Here is a 19253-nt window from a genome sequence, read left to right as displayed (position 1 = left end):
CCTGATTCATATCTGGTCATTGGACCCAGATGACTCTAGAGGACAAACTGTGGCTGGTGTCTTAGCACAGTCCCCTCTCACTCAAATCCAATTCATGTGCTTGTCATGGTGCCCCCCCCCCCAACATCATGTTCTTCTTTAAAAAATGAAGGACATCATCATTTTGAGTTTTCTAGGTTTTTCTGGGAGTTTCTTTCATCATTTCTAGCTGGAAATTTTTAAGACTCTATATCTATTGTCCCATGAAGACCTTTGAGGTAAGCATTGCTTTTCCCCATTTTGATTTCACTGGTATAAGGAATTTTCAGTAATAAAACCCATTCCACTGATGAATATCCAGAAAGGTCCCTAGCTTCTAATTTTCTAACTAAGATTCTTAACCTGGAATCCCTGATTTCCAGGGGTCTGTGAAACTTGATAGGGAAATATAAAACAGTGCAACTTTATCTTCACCAACTTCTAACTGAAATTTAGTACTTTCTTCAAGTATTCAGTTATGAATGAAACAAATATTATTCTAAGAAGGATTTTATTAGATTGCTAAAAGGGTCCATAATACACTAAGTGGATAAGAATCCTTTAGAGAATCACTTAGGGTTTGCCAAGGGTCACACAACCAGAATATGCCAGATGTGACTTGAACCCAGAATGCAGACCAGCTCTTAATCTGCTATATCATGATGACATCAGTAGGCTACTCATTTTACAAATGAGTAGACAGTTTAAACAATTTGTTCAGTGTTTCATACATAAGTGGCAGAATTGATGTTAAAATACACCTTTTCTGACTTCTGATCTAGGGTGTCTGATATTTACTATATTGCCACAAGGTTACAAAGTATTTTAGAATACTAAACTTGTAGTTGGGAAAACTTGAGTTCAACTCTTACCTTAAGAACTTATAAATTGTGTGACCCTGGACAGAACTTCCCTAGTCTGTTTCTTCATCTGAAAAATGAAGTATTGTCACACCTACCTCACAGAGTTAGAGTATCATAAGTAGATAATATGTTTAAAACATTTTATAATCTGTACAAATGTTATATAATGTTTTATAATGCTGTACAAATGTTAGTTATCAGTGGTAGGAGGAATAATAGTAGTGATAGTAGTATTAAGTAGTGCCAACAGTGGCTGGCAGCAGTTGGGGAAGGAGTAGGGGCAATAGTAGTAGTAGTAGTAGTAGTAGTAGTAGTGGTGGTGGTGGTGGTGGTAGTAGTTGCAGTTGTAGTCACAGTATTAGTACAACAGAAGTCAAAGCATTGTTATAGTCTTATAGTTTTATAGAAAAATTGTGCCATTTTTGGCACCCAGATATCTTTCTCCCTCTCTGCTGTAAAGATTTACTGAAAAGTTCAGTGCTCTGGTGAAACTCTGGCTCTCCTCTACCATCTCTGAAATGACTAATTCCTTCTTTCTAGGTCTCCTCTCTTTCAGACATGACTCAGAACATATCTGTATCTCCATCTGACCTCCTTTTCCCCAACAACTATGCCCTCAGATTTTCCTTGCAGCCAACTTGTCTTCAGTGATGTTTTTTAGTCATGTTGAGTGGGGTGCATAGGTACTCTGGGAAATATGTGAAGATCACACAAAGATCTTGTGTTTGACTAACAAATTCAGGATGGCCAAATCCACAATCATGAGAACTCTCATCACAGTATGAACAAAATTATTTTCCAAGTGCACTGAGGAGAAGGACTGATTCAGGGATTTTGCTGTGTAGTGTTGCTTGAGTATTTCTCCTGGTTGAAAATCATATACTAGGGCAAAATAGACTAAATGGTACACCAGGAGGAGGAAGAAGGTCTCTTTCGATACTGGATTATGTCAAATGGTATCCATAGGCATTGAAATGAGATAGCAATAAAATCATGATCAGTAGGACCATGAGATGAGAACAAATGAGTGGTCAATAGCACTGATTCTGTGCGCTATGTCCTTCAGGGATCCAGAGATCACTCAGCAACACAGCATGGGGAGAAGGAGGGGTAGTCAAGTATACTCCTTGATCACTATCTTCTTCAGCCTCAATGTGGGGACCAATCTGAGTGGGTTTCAATCTTGTACTTGAGGCTTGTGGGACATGATAGATAATTGATCCTTCTGAATTTAGCTAGTTTGGGAGCTGGGATAACTCTTGAATGTTTTAGATGATAAACACTTATAGACTTTTTGAACTGAAAGGAATGTGGAAATTACAAGGTTTGATTCTGTGCGTGCAATTCATTTTGGGCCCATAGGCAAAGAATGAAGCAAGTTTTCCTTTGACCAGTTGCAAATCAACAAATTTTCCAAAAATCTTTCCTGTTCTCCTCCTTTTCAGTTCCACCACACAGACTCTACCTTCTCTTTAATCTCCAAATCCATGATCCGATAAGTGGGAAGAGTAGAATTCCCTCTACAATGGTCTGTTAGAGAGGTTGTTGTAACTTGTTTAGTTGATAGAATGACCTTACTCATTACTCTTTGAGCCCTAGTACTCTTAGCTCATTCAAATTAGTGATTCCCAAAGTGTGAACTAAGAAAGGTTCTGTGTGATCCAGTGATCTTGAATGAATAATTTATTTACATAATTTAATAAAATTTCAGAACTGTCTAAACAAATTAGCCTGTCTTCACAATTATTCTTTGGAGATTGGGGGAGACAGGGTTAGGAGAGAATAGATATGGTGGATGGCTATTATATTGGATTTTTTGTTTTTGGTGGTGGGACTAAGTAAGGATACAGAACCATCCTAAAAACCTCAATGGGACTGAAGAAGGATACAGAACCATCCTAAGAACCTTAAACTTGAATTCTCTAACTCTCAAGATTATCCCTTTCATCAAGGGTTCCTTCTTTCTCATGAATTTTCAAAAGAAAATTCATTTAAGGACACCTAAAACATCAGAAGTGGAAGGGAATTCAGAGGCTATCTAATTATCCCATCCATATCTGAACAGAATTCCCCATGATAGCATACTAACAAACAGACATTTAATCTTTAATTGAAGGGAAACCCAATAACTCCAAAGTGACCCATCTTGCTTTTGGATAATGCTTCTTTTACAAAGTTTTTTATTTGGGTCAAGTTGAAAACTCTATCTTTGTAACTTCTATCCAATTCATTGGACCCATAGTTTCTCCCTGAAGTTCAAGAAAACAAAGTTTAATACCTCATCCATATGGTGGAGCATTAAATACTTGAAGATGACTATTATGTTATGGTCTTTCCCTCTTATTCCCAACACCCAAGGCTTCTCCTCTCCAAATCGATTATTTCCAATTTCTATATGATCTTCATTTAGCATAGTTAAGGGAACCCTATATTGCAATTATTCTCCTTGGTATACTTCCCATGCTCTCTATAATGTGTAAGACCCAAAACAGAACAGAGTACTCTAGATATGTTCTGAGCAGAACAGGATATAGAATGGAAATATCACTTCTCTAGTTCCCAGAACCTATGCTTCTCTTAGTACTAAGATCATATTAGGCTTGCATGCATGTGTGTGTGTGTGTGTGTGTGTGTGTGTGTGTGTGTGTGTGTGTGTGTTACAAAGAAGGAATATTTGAGGAAAATAAATATGATGTCTGGAAATCAATTCCTGCCAAATACTCAGATTGGTTTAACTGATAGACCAGAGCAAGAGTAGCTCAGTGCTTTTACCAAGATTTTTGCTTATCACCTGGTACACCCTGACCAAGCTCTGCCCACCTACCTTCTTGGAAGAGAGGGTTGAAGAACAGCAATCTCCACCATCATACTGACAGTAGGCTCGGTTGTTGATTGTATCACACCACCCATCAGCTTGAAAAGGCTGGAAGGAAAAATGACAAGTCAGCATCTATGTATGATCCCATTTATCACTGTTCTTATTTTATTCCCCCTAGGTCAAGCCTCGAACTATTACAGAAAAAACCAGAATCCTTAGAGAGAGTGAGGCTGACAATGTGTGACTCTGCCTCACTTAAATCCAATTCACACACCCAGCTGATTTCATTGGTTCTTTTCAAAAACAAAGGATAAACGACAACAGGCACAGGAAAGAATACTGACCAAATTTTATATGAAATGTATCTGCTAATTGTAATGAACTATTTTAATGACTCTAATATCATTGCACCAAAGTCAGTGATACACAGGTCAGTAACTTTGGACCTTTTTGCCTTGGACCTAATCTATATATTTTTGTTAGTAGCTATAGCTTGGTTTGTCCACAGGGTCCCTAAGATGGCATAGGAATGAATGCGACTTTTCACTAGTTTTCCCAAGTAATAGCAAAGTCTCCTGCCAAGATTTGCTCAGCCGATCAAGAGACCAGAAGGAACTGGTAGGGGCTATACTGAAGTTCTGCCTTACTGTCAGTTAGGTTTAGTGGTTGGTTCATTGGTCACTTCTACTGCTTTCAGTCCAGTTAGAATGAGGGCATTCATCACTTTCCTTGGATTAGACAAAGGCTAGTTCTTAGAGATTAGGAGATTCCAGAGGTGCTATGTAAATACAAGAAGATGATGGTCTCAAAGCAACTTGTCATTGCATTTGGTGACCCCAGTCTGGGGCAGAGATGTTCACACATGTGCATCAGTCCTTTGCACACAGCAGTGAAACCACAGGGTAACAGGGGAGCAAGCCAAACAGTTTCCATTTGCTCCTGTTACTGCTGCAAGTTAGCAGGAACGAAAATGGGAATCAGGCCCAAGCCAAACCAGAGTTAATGGAGTGTTTCACCCCAAAAGGGAACATATGATAAGAACAGCAACAAGTGGTTAAACAATAACTCAGTGGCCCAATGCCTTGGATCTCAAGAGGAAAGGCCCTGGCAGGAAATGCAGTCCCACAGCATCTTGGAGGACTTACCAGCCAGCCCACCTACTCAATAACATTGGCTCCCCTCCATTCTGAGCTGCTGCATTACTGCAAAACCTCTAAAAACCTCTCAAGTTAATTGCTTAGGGCAGCGATTCTTAACCACTCTTGTGTCTTTGACCCCTTTGGCAGACTGGTGAAGCCTATGGATTTCTTAAAAATAATATTTTTAAATATGCAAAATAAAATATATAAGATAACAAAAGAAACTAAATCTATTGAAATATAGTTATAAAATATTTTAAGAATAAATGGAAATCAAGTTAAGAATTCATATTTAACATTCAATTTTGATCAATGTATAGCATGGAAACAATGTAAAGATGATCAGATTGCCTCCTGTGGGAGAAGGGGAGGGAGAAGGTAGGGGGAAAATTGTAAAATTCAAAACCTTGCAAAAAAAATTATAGGTAGAAACTATTATTGTATATAACTGAAAAACAAATAAAATATTTATATCATGTTTACAGTTGTATAATCACTGATGTCTCCCAGGTTATAACTATTTCTGAATTTTATGGGCAAATCAATTCTCCTTCCTTGTTTATGCCTCAGTTTCTCCATTTGCCCAACTGAGATAATATTTCCCTTATAGAGCCTGCTAGTAAAAGAGAACCTACTAATATATTACTTTAATTTATTCTATATTATATGGTATGTGTTTTATATTACAGATGAGTAATTAGATTCATGACACTGTTTCTTTTTGAATTTGATACCACTGAAGGGAACACTGGGTGATGAAGCCCCCTCTACCAATGATGGAATTTTGACAGCCATTTTTCAGTTTTAAGTTTTAGGGAACTTTAATTCAAACCATCATTATTTAAGCAAATCACATGCTAAGAAATCCCGAAGTAGCTGACATCCTATGCAGGCTGCACGTCAATCTGCTGACCACTGAAATGCTGCTATCTCTGGGATGAAATATGACAGCCATCTACCAGCTGTTCAGTGATGTCAACTGAGAAGAGGAAGTCCTCTTTTCTAATCAAAGATGAATCTGGGATTAACACAAATAGCCTAGGATGTGAGTGTTTTGGATACTTGTCTCTATGGAATCTAGATTGGTAGGGAAATAGTATTTCTATTTTATATCCATGCAAATAAGGATGTATTAGACATAAGGCAATCTCAGATGCCTAGAAGAACACTTGTATAGAAGACAGTAGGCCAGGAAGAAGCAAAAAGAAAGGTTCAGAGATAGGTTTTCCTTTTCCAACATTGTAACTTGTCATTAATTTCTTGTAACTTGTCATATATTTCTTTTCCATGTGAATGACTATTTAAAAATAAAACATATACAACATATATAACAATACAACAGTACAAATATGCTTTCTCTCCATATGTGTATATTGTCTCCAATGTGGTTTTCTTACATCTGTAACAAGGAACTTGACAGTGAGGACTAATCAATATTACAATGAATCACCAAGGGAAGTTGTTGAATCTACTTCTCAGGAGGTCTTTAAGAGGAAGATGGATTCTCATCTGGGAATCATTAAGCATCATCCTCCTGGAAGAAAGAAGCATGGCTAGGTGACCTCCTATGTCCTTTCCAGCTTCATAATCCTATAGGACTAAAATGATTTACAGACTACTTCTGTGCCTCTGTGAGGTCTTCTAGGAAGGAAAAGGGATGGAAGAAGAGAGAAAAATGGGGAAATCACTGGAAAGACCAGGATTTAATCTTACTCTATACCTATTAGCATTAATTGCTCCTCCCCCCAACCTGCCAAAACCAACCACTCCACCCTAAACAAACAAAGTTGCCCATGGCAACATGTGTTGGGGAAACTTGACTGCTTGTATCCAAAGTTACAATGGAAAAAAAATAATAGGAGGGGGGAAATGACTAATTGATCCAAAATCTTGCAAGTCTCTGAAGCCTGGATGCAGTCTAGGGGCTTTTGTCTCAACAATTTAAAGGTATCAGACTTGGTATATTGGAAATAAATTTGTTGAAATTCTTTAGGCATTCTTCCTTGGAGCGAGTGTCTGTTGTCATTGTTGTGTCTGTTTCTAAAATGTTTTTCTTTCCTTGTTTTTAAGTGAAGGAGTATCACTTCACAAGTAGTAAAGGCTGCCTCGTGAGACTCGGAAGGTTAGCATGGCAAGCCATCAGAAGTCTGGGGTCAGGAGTGAATGATGGGATTTGCCTGAAACCAGATGGTGAGGAGCTAAGAAGTCCATGAACTGTATGACCCAGTCAGGGGGTGGTTGAGATGGGACTTAGCCAACAGCTTGGCCATATTTGGAAATACACTTAGTGGGACAAATGTTATTTAGAAACTGCTTGAAATTTGAGCCCAGTGCCCCCAGAACTGAATTGATTTAAGGGAGAGTATTTCCTTAGGTGTTAAGGAGAAATGTTTTACTTCTGTTCTTGTCATATCTTCTTGTAGTAAGATCTATTTGAGGCCGATTGATTAAAAGAAGACACCAACGACTTCTAGGTAATAGTAGGGAAGGAAACAAGTTGGACTGGGGGATGCAGGTATTGTGGAGAAGATTCTTCTCCACCCCTTTATAGATACCCCATAAACCTGTATCAGAGACGTAGCCAATCCAATTCTGTGAATTCACATGAGCTTTTTTTTTTTTTTGGCGGGGGTTGGGGGGTGTTTTGGGGAAGAGAGGGAAGTGTAAGACAGAACCTCAGGATAATAATGAAGCCTCTAGGATTTGCTTTTTTGCCCCTACGCTGAATGGTCTCGAACTTCTTTTTTTGCCTTTAGGATTCCTATGTTTTTTTTTTGTTTGTTTTTGTTTTTTAAATCATCGTATTTTGTTCCTTCCCTCATTGACAGGCTGTGGGCTACGACTTTTTGTTGTTGTCAGTATGACTGTGTGTAGAGCAGCTTCCCCACCCTTCCAATTTATTGCTTGTATTAGGCTGTGGGTGGGAAATGAGATAAAAGCATTTCTCAGAAATAAGTCTAAAAAAGGAGTAGATAGAGGCCCGAGTGAGGACCTGGGAGGAGCTCTCCTAGGAGAAAAGTCCATGAGCCATAGTGTATGACATCTGTTTTGGCTGCTCAAAGGACTGTTTTTCTCCCCCTCTCTTTGACCTTCTGGTTCCAAGTTGTGCTTTTGCAGTTAAGGTTGCTAAATAAGTGGCCTCCTGCTAAGTGAGTGATTTTTGTGGTAGCCATACAGGTACATAGAATAATGGAATATAAGATAGCAAGACAGTGGTCTATATTCCTAGTGTCCAGGGGCAGGAAAACCTTCTCTGGCTATATGAGCCCATGGGTCACATGACAAAAGTGCTTTTTCAAGAGGATCTGCTGAAATGGCAAAGTGTTGATGGGTCTTGATGATGGGCACACTTGTATGGTTGCAAAGTAGCCCAGGGCAGTCTATCATCTATCTGGATACTCTCCTCAGCATTCCAGAGAAGAGTGATAGAAAGTCACATGTCTGAAGGAAAAGAGATATACAAGTTTTCTCTAGGTCCACAAAGGGGAGAGTGATCATTTTTTTATGGGTATAGAAATGAGTAGCTGCGGCCTGGCCTATCTTACAATGAAGCCCCCTTTGGGGACTGAATCTATGATAATAGGATCAATAAATGAATTGTTGAAAATGTCTCATTTCTTATCAACTTCAAATGGATTTTCTGTTAAGTACCAAAGCTTATGAGTTCCATGATGCTTTGAGAAAGAGAGAGACAGAGATAGAGACAGAGACAGAGGAGAGAGACAGTTAGACAGAGAAGATAAAGAAAGGAGAGAGAGAGAGAGAGAGAGAGAGAAAGAGAGAGAGACAGAGACAGAGACAGAGACAGAGACAGAGACAGAACATATAAAGAAAGGAGAGAGAAAAGAAAGACAGAGAGAGAGAGAGAGACAGAGACACAGAGACAGATTAAAAACAGAGAGGGGAGAAGGGAGGGAGAGAAGCCCAAACATCAAACTGGAAATTCCTGGACTTTTCACTGGATTTGTGTGAATGTATCCCATCCTCTCCTTCCTCTGCAACAAACATTCATTCTTTCCCCCTTTGTTATGTCTTCCTCTCTGATGTTTTGTGGGGGTAGTCACTGATGCATAGTAGGTAATTTCTACACTATGACTAATTATCTCCAGGTAAAGCACATTATAGGACTTTGCTTCTCTGCTTATGAAGTGTTGGAGGCCCAGAGAAGGTGCTAATCTAATCACAAACTTGATTCATGACAAATGGCTTATTACTGTTTTCTTCTGCCTTCCCTAAGTCACCTCCCAACAAAAGCTCACAGTTGGTCAGTCCTTTGGATGACTAATCACGGTCACATCTGTTTCTTTGTATTGTTTAGGCTGCATCTGTCTGGCCAAATAGAAGGTTTTGTTTTGTTTTTTTTTTTCCCCCAAGGCAGTTGTGGTGCAGGCACCTAATGAAGTTTTTGTAACAGCTGGAAAAAAAATGTGTAAAAATAAAAATACATATAGATTTACATATATACATACATATATATACATATTCATCTGTCCACCTTATGAAGTACATGTGAATATGGGACCTTATGTATGCTACTCAAGACTCTGCTTCCCTGCTCAATGATCTTTGACCTACTTATGATTTTCCTTACCCCATGTGTTGGAAGAATTCTCTAGCTTTTATCATTCTCCCTGTATGAGCCCTCTGGTGACCCTCTTTGGAATGCAAAATCCAGACTCCCTTCAACTTAAAACTGGAAAGGAAATTTCGGGGTTATCTAGCCCAATCTCTCCATGAGTTGTCCAGCATTCCTTGGTGACTGAGTTCTTGCTTCCTTCATGCTCTCATTAAATATGAGATGAGGAGTTTAGACAACAGCCCAACCCCCCCCTCATTTATAGATGAGGAAGCTGAGACCCACAAAACTGAAATGAACTTGCTCAGATCACAGAGGTCATTCCTGGCTGAAGGAGGATTCGAACCCAGATCTTTTGTCTAGTACTCCACAATACACTACTGCTATCAAGTGACATAATTACCACACTTAATTTAAATGGCTGAATGGACGTTCCTTTGGCATGCATCCAACAAAGGTTAAAGCTCTGATACCCAAATACTGAAACCAATCAAATGATGAAGGGTGAGCACAACTGAATTGTAAAGGGATACAAAGTCATCCCCTTCCTTGTGGTTTTTTACTAATACTTCGGAAACTGATGAAAGACCGAATTTGATAAAGCCACTGAAGTATGAAGTTTGACCCCTCGATTGCCCCTTGAGGTTTAAGCTTGCAGAAGGAGGTAACCTTGGAACCGGGACGTTGAGGCCCCAGCCACAGCTGTGCGTGTGTGAAAGAGGAAAACAGCTGTTTTTAAGCAGAGGGAGCCTGAAGCCAGGTGGCTGACTTGGTTCTGTATCTCATTTCCATCATCAGAGGGAAAATGAGAAAGAGAATCAGCCTACTCCTCCGTGCCTGGACCTGGGAGCTCAGAGGAATGTGTATACATGGGGATAGCCTGCCCTGACTTGGTTGGCTTCTCCACGAGATGTTGTGGGTTTGGGGAAAATCCTCCTAGAGATGGTATGAGTTTAAGTGACCACACACATCCTTTGTTGAACTGGATGCTTCCACTACCAGTGGTTAAGAGACATCCCCTGCAAAGTTGGAGGTAGGAGCCGAGATGTTCCACTATGTGAGTGGAAAACTACAACCTTCATGCCTCTTAACCCCTCTTTTTATCCTTAATCCATCCCTCAGTGCTAATAAAAAGCATTTTTGAGCCTTTCCTAATGCATCAAGCTACATCATTGTTCAAGAGTGGATACGGTGCTCTGAGTATTTTCTGCTTTAGTCAAAGCATTTGTTCTATTAGACTTAAATCCAAAGCCTATCCTTCAGAGCTCCACTACTGGCTAGAAATGAATGTGATCTTTGAAGCTGAAATATAAAAACTAGTGGTTATTATTAGGTCTCTCAACAGTCTCAAATTGCTACCAGATCCTCAGGTCCATCTTCTTGATACTAGAGGTGGTTATATAATAATAATAATAACGAAGCACCCCAACCTTGGAAGGACCAAAATGACTGATAATCTAAAGGGTGAAGGGAAACTATAGCTTGGGGAGGAGTGGGGGTGGTGGTGGAAGTAGAATTAATTGCTGTATTATCAGTGACGACCTGTATATGAATTTGGACCAAGCTTGAATTGTGACTGGAAAGAGAGTCAGGAAGGATCTGAAGTCAAAAGACCCGAGTTTGAATCTTATCTGTTCTGGTTTCGACACATTACTAAACCTCTATGAGTATCAGGATAATAATGGTATTAAGCATTTATAATGCAAATCACTTACATGTATTATTGTAGTTGACAATCACAACTCTGTGAGATAGGTTCTATCATTATCCCCATCTTCCAGAAGAGTAAAACGAGTCTAAGATAGCTAAAGGGATTTATGGGATGATAGAAGAGTCATCCTACTTCTTTAGGGTACAACCTATAATCCTGAGGGTGAAATGCAGGCTAATAAATGTACAGGATTCAAACTCAAGTCCCCCTCACTCCAATATCACCACTACACAATATTATACTAAAGTGATATAAATGTACCCTCTCTAAAATTAGGGATGGATTAGATGACTTCTAAGGCCATTTGTAACTTTATGATCCTTTGGTCTCAGATTCTATGAAAAGAAAGTGGATCCAAGGTAGAGTTTGAACACTTTAGTGATATCTCCAAGGTATTAAAAGAACCAAAGGAAGATGTTTAGCACAATGGATAAAAACCACAAGGAAGAATAATGAACAGGAATTAAGAATCTTCTAGTTCCATCAGTGGTATGTCTAACATTGAATCCACAAGGCCAGTACACTTTTCGGAACATCAATGAATAAACCCCAGAATAGGAGATCTTTAGATTGGGAGGAGAGTGGTATAGACAGGGAAGGTGGCAGTGGCATGGGATTGGAGGGGGGAGAAAATGGTTAAAGAGAGAGATAGGCAGGGCACTTCAAGCAGCTTTAAGTGAGTTTTTTTTTTAGGTTTTTTTGCAAGGCAAACGGGGTTAAGTGGCTTGCCCAAGGTGACACAGCTAGGTAATGATTAAGTGTCTGAGACTAGATTTGAACCCAGGTACTCCTGACTCCAGGGCCGGTGCTTTATCCACTGGGCCACCTAGTCACCCCCTTTTAAGTGCGTTTTACATAGAATAGGCCCTCCTCTTGATCTCTGCCCCCACCACAACTAGCATTGCCAGCACTTCATGGAAGCACATGCATTGGGGAGCTAGTCTTCCCATCTTAAACCAAATCCCAGAATCTCTCTCCTAACACCATGAGCTAATTATTGGTCCATTGAAGGCCTGGAGGCATTGAGGAATATTAGGAAGCAGCACCAATTGGACCTTCAGAAGAAAATACTGCTTCCATTTCCAAGACCACCATCACAGAAGATCCGAGCTTCATAAATTTAGAACTGAAAAGGACATGAGAAGTCATCTTTTCCAATCCCCTCATTTGATAGATCAGTAAACTAAAAGCCAGGAAGTTTTTGCTCAAGGTCACACAGATACTAAGTTTCAGAAATGGAATTTGATTATATGTCTTCTGATAAGAAGAGAAATAGAGAACAAAGTAAAACAATTAAGTTCTGTAACATTGGAACTCAACTTCAAGGATACCCAAGACTGCCCAGGCCACTTAGGTCTTTTTATACTGGAAGGGTATCATACTTTCCTCTTGTTTCCTTTCAAGGATATTTAAATTTATCTAGGAAGAAGTGAAGTAGAGGGAGGAGAAGAAAAGACCCAATTTCTTCTATTCTCCCAACTTTTTATAGTAGAGACTAGTCCCAAGGTAAAAATGATCAAGGTCCTTTTCTACCCAAGATAAATGATCAGTTTAGATTTCAAAAGCCCACAGTGTGATTTACCATCAAGACATGGCCTTTTAAACACTGTAAATACTGGAACACAAATGGATGGGTGTTGGGAGATGATATTTTAAACAGAAAATCAAATGGAGCCTTTCTTTTACCAGTATAACTTTCAGTAGTGTTCCTTTCCATCTGCCTGAGTCCTTCATCAGCCATTATAGGTACTCACTTGTATCTTGTCCTCTGCCCCCATGCTCCACTTCTGTTCCTTAGTGGTAGTAATAATCTAATACATTCTCCCCATTCTTTAGAGTTCAAGGACAAGGTGATGAACCATGAACATTGATTTTATGCCATGTCCAGCCAGGGCAACATAAACCTAATGCCAAAATTGACAGCTGTTTATAACATCTCATTGGAATGTAAAAACTCTCCACAATGCTTTGAGGTGAAGCAGGAATACTTTAATGCCATCTCAAAGATAGTAAGAGATTCACTTTTTAACTATTTCTTTGCAATGAAGTATAAAATGCTGGTGAAGACAAGAAGGAAAATAAACAGGATACATAGGACAGTTTCAGAGGCAGAAAAGGAAAGACAAGTGATGAAAGTATTCATTTTAGTGGAGGATGCTCCATAAGAAAATGACAAGCATATCTGTCTGTTGGAAAGAGCAAAGACTTAATGCATCTGGACACATGGCCCTAAGTATTGTGCTATGAAGAAGGGGGTTGTAGTATAGTGAAAAGAGGTCTGAATTGGACATTGGAAGATCTGACTCTATTATTTACTATTTCTGTGTGACTTTGGCTAAGACATTTATTCATCCTGGATTCCAGTCTCTACATCTGCAAAATGAAAGCAGCACCAATTGGACCTTCAGAAGAATATTGGATGAACTAAATGATTCCCTGTAGTTCTGAATTACATACCAGTACAATAATGTCCTTTTCTGGAGGTAGTGTGAGCCTCATTTTAAAGTCTTAGGCCCCCTAACTATGTTGACTATTTGGGACATTTCAGGGACTTTTTATTTTTATTTATGCCTCTATATAAACGCATACACATATGATTCTTCCCATATATTTATAGGCATGTACACATATGATTCTTCATTTTCTTTTCTCCCACAAATCCCCAAAACACAAAGAAAACTCACCACTTCTGACATCATGAGGGGGTGCCTGCTTGCCTACATGACAATGGTCAAACTAACTTCAGGCTAACCACAGATTTGGAACTGGCAATGACTTTAGAACCCCTCTAGTCCAATCCTTCATTTTATAGAGAAGCAAAATGAGGTCTAGAGGTTATGTAATTTGCTCAGTGTCACAAAGGGAGCATCAGGTATATGAAGGTAGAAATAATATTACTCTTCCTATTCCTAAGATGTCTTTCCCAGTCATTGTGAACAATGACACAAGAGGAATATGGGTGGATTGGTGAATGGCCTCTCCATTGCCAAAGTTAATGGGTTTTTTTTTTCAATCCTCACCCTTCTTTCCCTCTTTTTAGCTATTGACGTTATCAATCATCTTTTTCTCCTGGTTATTTTCTTCCCTCTAGGTTTGAGTGGCATTATTCTATCCTGGCCCTCTTTGTCTGGCCTTTCTTTGTACCCCAACATGTAGCCAAAAGCCAGGCTTTAAGGCCTTAAGAAACACCTGTTCAATGACATATCAAATCTATGATGTATGAGTTTTTAAAAAATATTAATTCATAAGAAATGATGAAAGGTTTAGTGAGAAATCTGGGAAGCCTTGAAGAACCTCATAAAGAGTAATTGAGCAGAACTAGACCAATTTATGTGATAACTACAACATTATAAACTAATTACTACAGTGTCCAACTACTATTTTATTTGACTTTGCTTTTTTGCTATAAATTATTTGCTTTATTTTTTTTTTAAGTGAGAGGGAAGGGGGTTTGAGTGGTAATGGGATACTAGCAATAGTAATGTTAGGAAAAAAGAAAAGAATCAAAAGATCATTGAAACATTTTGGAAAATGTACAAAAAAGATTAGAGGAAGACAACAAGCAGCTCAACTTTAAAAGGAATATGTTGACTCTAATATATTCTTCTTAAAATGTATGCTATATGTAATTGAGAATCATGTTTCATGTACATTTCTCTCTATTTTCTCTGTTATATATATGGGAATGTTCATATTTATTGATGTTTGCAAGCTTCAGAATAAAAATATTTTTTAAAGTGATTAAGTCTTGGATTTAAGGAAGTTGGATGTTTAAAAGCCCCAAAGCATGAATGCAGATTTCTAAGAAACTTTAGAGGTCATAAAGTCCAATTTCTATTATGTCACAGAGGTTCAGGTAGGCAAAGTAACGTGTCCCCAGTTAATACATGTTGTAAGAAGAGCTAGACTTTGGTTTCTTTGAGTTTGATTACAAGTCGCTGCCTAACAGGGCAGTAATTGCCTGGAGTGAGATTGAGGTGGGGGAGGGGAGAGGGCAATCATCAAAATAGTGGAGCAATTTGGGGTATCTTAGCATCGGATAAATTCTAAACTATCACACACACCTTCCCCCAACACAGCAACAGAAGAAAACAGGAAGAAGAAGAGACTCACTGTGACTTTTGTTTCAGCCAAAAATAACCTTTCAACAGCCTCTTTCATTTTGTTCCTAATAAAGACTCATGGCAACCCATGGATTCTCCCACTCATCCGCACATCCCCATGCAGCTGATGTTCTAACATTTAGCATAGGAACTCAAGCAGAAAATGTCAGTAGCTCACCCTTATTAACCTGTCCAGGAACAAAGATAAAGTACATCTGGCCAGATTTTGCTGATAAAATGAACACTGGCAAGACTCATCGGTGGCTAGTCAAGTTGGCTAGGTGTGCAGCAGTTGGAATATCAATATCTAAACTCCATCCCTTAGTTCTCATTTAAGAGTTGTATGTTCACATTAAGGTTTGGTACATAAAGTGCTTTGTATTGAGATTTTGGAAGATGAGTTCAAATCCTGCCTCTGACATTTACTAGCTATGTCCGCATAGACAAATTCCATTACTCCTTCTCCCTACTCTGTCCCTCTGAAACGTTGGGCAATTCTCTAAGATTATAAATTTAAAATGCGTTGTAATCAGAATAGATGGAAGGGGTTCCTACATTGGGGTGATCCCACAGCACCAAAAATCACATGTCCTGGGCAAACTGACATTCAAAAACCAAATCCTTAACTTGTAAAGGGCTAATGAGAAAAAATCTTACCAGAAGACTGAACAACCAAGAGGAAATAAAACCCTAAAGACTCATATACAGAAGTCCTGCCTCTTTGCAATTAGTGAGCACATTATAGGAGAAAGGGTTCCCCTCTTATACAAATCCAGTCTTCCTTTCCTCAGTCACTTCCCAAACAGTATCCATACTGAGAAATCTGGAAAGAGTGTCATAGTTGATTAATCTTTTGTCCTTCATTCTTGAAGAGGACCATGGCATCAGGGAGGTGATGCCATGACAAGCACCTGAACTAGAGTTGAGTAATGAGGAACTGCACTAAGTCACCAGCCTCACTTTCTCCTCTAGAACCATCTGGGTCCAGTGGCCAGATATGAACTAGGATGACTAGAGATGGTCCCAGATGTGAGGCAATCAGGGTTAAGGGACTTGCCCAAGTTCACACAGCTAGCAAGTGTCAAGTATCTGAGATCACATTTGAACTCAGGTTCCTAGGACTCCAGGGTTGGTGCTCTATCCACTGCATCACAATAGCTGGTTAATCATGATAAAGATAGAAATAACAGCAACCACTGATACTTGTACAACATTTTAATCACTTTATATTCTTAATCTCATCATTTTTTTTTAGGTTTTTTTTCTTTTTTTTTTGCAAGGCAACGGGGCCCAAGGCCATGCAGCTAGGTAATTATTAAGTGTCTGAGGTCGGATTTGAGCTCAGTTACTCCTGACTCCAGGGCCGGTGCTCTATCCACTGCGCCACCTAGCCACCCCTCTCATTATCATTTTTACAGGACCTGTGTGCCAGTCACTTGCTAAGGGATTCACAATTATTACATGATTTGATCCTCACAAATGTGAGCAGTAAGTGCTACGAAACTGAGTCAAACTATGGTTAAGTGACTTTCCCAGGGTCTGACATGAAAATGCAACTCAGTTCTTCTAGAACCCAGACCCAGTTCTCCACTGTATAATCTTAACTGCACTAAAACAAACCAGTCAAACAAAAAATGGGCCAGATATGCATCAGAATGATGCTTGGCCTTGATAAAGCATGGAGTATGGAAATTACATTTGTCTTCAATTCAGAGGAATTATGAGGCACTGTGGCCCATATATGCATATCCTCTGAGAGGTTGCTTACAGTTTGCATGAAAAAACTTGTGAAGTAAATCCTATAGATATAATTTTCTTTATTTGACAAATGAAGAAACTGAGCCTCTCAGAGATTAAATGACTTGACCAGGGTCACTCAGATATAAGTGTCAGGAATCAGGATTAGAACATGGGTCATTCCAACCCTAAGTCTGGTATTCATCCCCTACCCACAAAGTCCTTATCATGGCTGAACTATACTTGACTGGGGGGGAAAATGCTTCTTAAAATTCTTAAAAACACTAAATAAATCATTTTGACCTATGATCCAATGATTTTCAACAATTTGGGAGTCATAAAAACCAACTGTTTGATTTCATGATAGCACCTCTCTGTCCTAAAAATACCATATGGCAGTAGTTTTCATCATGCTGTCTGGAGATCATCAGAAGTCCCCCCAAGGCTCTCTCAGTTGTCTGTGAGCTACACTTTTGTAACACTGATGTCTGTGATGTGAAAATGATTAGATTTTTGTTTCTGACATGAATTAATAATTTACATACGATAATACCTCATTAGTGTCATTCAAGGCAATTAATTCTGGTGATGGTTTTTTTTTTTCATGGTGGCAAGTGTGGGAACTGGCCTGGAGGGTTTTTCTAGAATACAGATGATATGATATACATATATATATATATATATATATATATATATATGTAGGCATGCATATGTATGTATATGTGAATATTCATATGAATCCTTTAAAAATTTTTACTGGAACTCCCAATGAGGAAACTCCTTCTACCCACACACCCACTCTGAACCTTATAAGTGGGTTTCTTGGGGGCATTAAGAAGTTAATGACTTCCAGGGGCAGCTAGGTTGCTCAGTGGATAGAGCACTGGCCCTGGAGTCAGAAGTACCTGAGCTCAAATTGGGCCTCAGATGCATAATAATTACCTAGCTGTGTGGCCTTGGGCAAGCCACTTAACCCCATTGCCTTGCAAAAACTAAAACAACAAAAAAAAAAGTTAATGACTTTCCCTGGGTCAAATAGTCAGTATATGTCAGAGACATGATTTGAAATCAGATCTCCCTGATTCTGAACCCAAAGCTCTATTCACTTTGCCATGCTGTCTCTTATGTTGTTTGTCCTTTCTTAAAGAGAACAATGACATCAGAGATGTGATGCCATGACATTTATATGATTTGGATTTAAGTGGGGGAGAGCTGTGCAAAGTCACTAACCTCAATTTCTTCTCCAAAGGCATTTGAATCCAGTGGCCAGATATGCATCAGGAAGACTGGAGATGGCCTAGTAGAGCATACTCCATTTGAGAATTACCATTGGTCTTTGTCTTCAAATTAGAGGAAATACGAAATGCTGTGGCCCACACATTGGGCATATCCTCTTATGGTTTGCATAAAGGTTTTTTTTTTTTTCAACCTACACCCATTCTTCGCTCCTCAGGCAATCTGAGAATCTTCTACTCTGAGGGGCTTATTATATTCCAAGCAATGATTCCAAGCTCAGTGTAGTCTGCTGACTAACATAGCACACTGCAACAATTTTTTCTAGTTAGGACTCTAGTTATAATTCTATATCTGAGTTAATTTTACATTTTTCTTTTGAAAATTTCTTTCTACCCCTTAAGAAAAGTACATACATTTTAGTGTATTCTAAACAGTGGTGATAAATTGTTGTTCCTTCAGTCCCCTGTTGAGGTCTCCCAGCCAGAATGATGAACTTCCTAACTCCAACAAACATTCAACAAGAGGACAATGGGCATTTATTGAAAACCCTTTGTTGTTGTTCAATCATTCCAGTCATGTCCGACTCTTTGCAACTCCTTGGAAAAGATATAGTTTTGTCATTTTCTTTTCCAGATCATTTGACAGATGAGGAAACTGAGGCAAAAATGGTTAAGTGACATGTCCAGGATCTCCAGCTAGGAAATGTCTGAGGTCAGAACACAAAGATTAATCTTTCTGACTCCAGGAACAGCACTCTTCATTTGCCACCTAGCCCTTAACTTGTCTTGAAGCATAGATATCTGGTTACCAATGAACACTAGAATTGGGATTTGGGATTAAAGTGTCGTCTCATCCATCTCTATCCTAACAGATTACTGGTGAGATGTGAGCTAGCTGATAATGAAAATATGTGACCTTGGGACTATAGACTATATAATTATTAAGGAAAGGTATTATTTAGTCTACTTATCTCCTATATCTGGCATATCATAATAAAGACATTCATATTTAATTGAATCATACTCCTCTACTTTCCATAGCTGGGGTACTAA

General features: G+C 39.0%; 1 protein-coding gene across 1 annotated transcript in view; it reads right to left on the bottom strand.

Annotated features, from left to right (window-relative positions):
• The window catches only part of LOC141511886 (pappalysin-2-like), an 81700-nt gene that overhangs the window by 5384 nt on the left and 57063 nt on the right, over positions 1-19253 (bottom strand). Inside the window, exon 6 of the mRNA XM_074220882.1 lies at positions 3706-3804. Within this exon, the coding sequence (XP_074076983.1) occupies positions 3706-3804 (99 nt within the window). The remainder of the gene's footprint in view (positions 1-3705; positions 3805-19253) is intronic.

Source organism: Macrotis lagotis, chromosome 2, assembly GCF_037893015.1.
Source record: "Macrotis lagotis isolate mMagLag1 chromosome 2, bilby.v1.9.chrom.fasta, whole genome shotgun sequence".
In the NCBI taxonomy this organism is placed as follows: Eukaryota; Metazoa; Chordata; class Mammalia; order Peramelemorphia; family Peramelidae; genus Macrotis; species Macrotis lagotis.
Note: the sequence above shows the minus strand (reverse complement) of the source record. Positions and strands in the feature narration are given on the sequence as shown.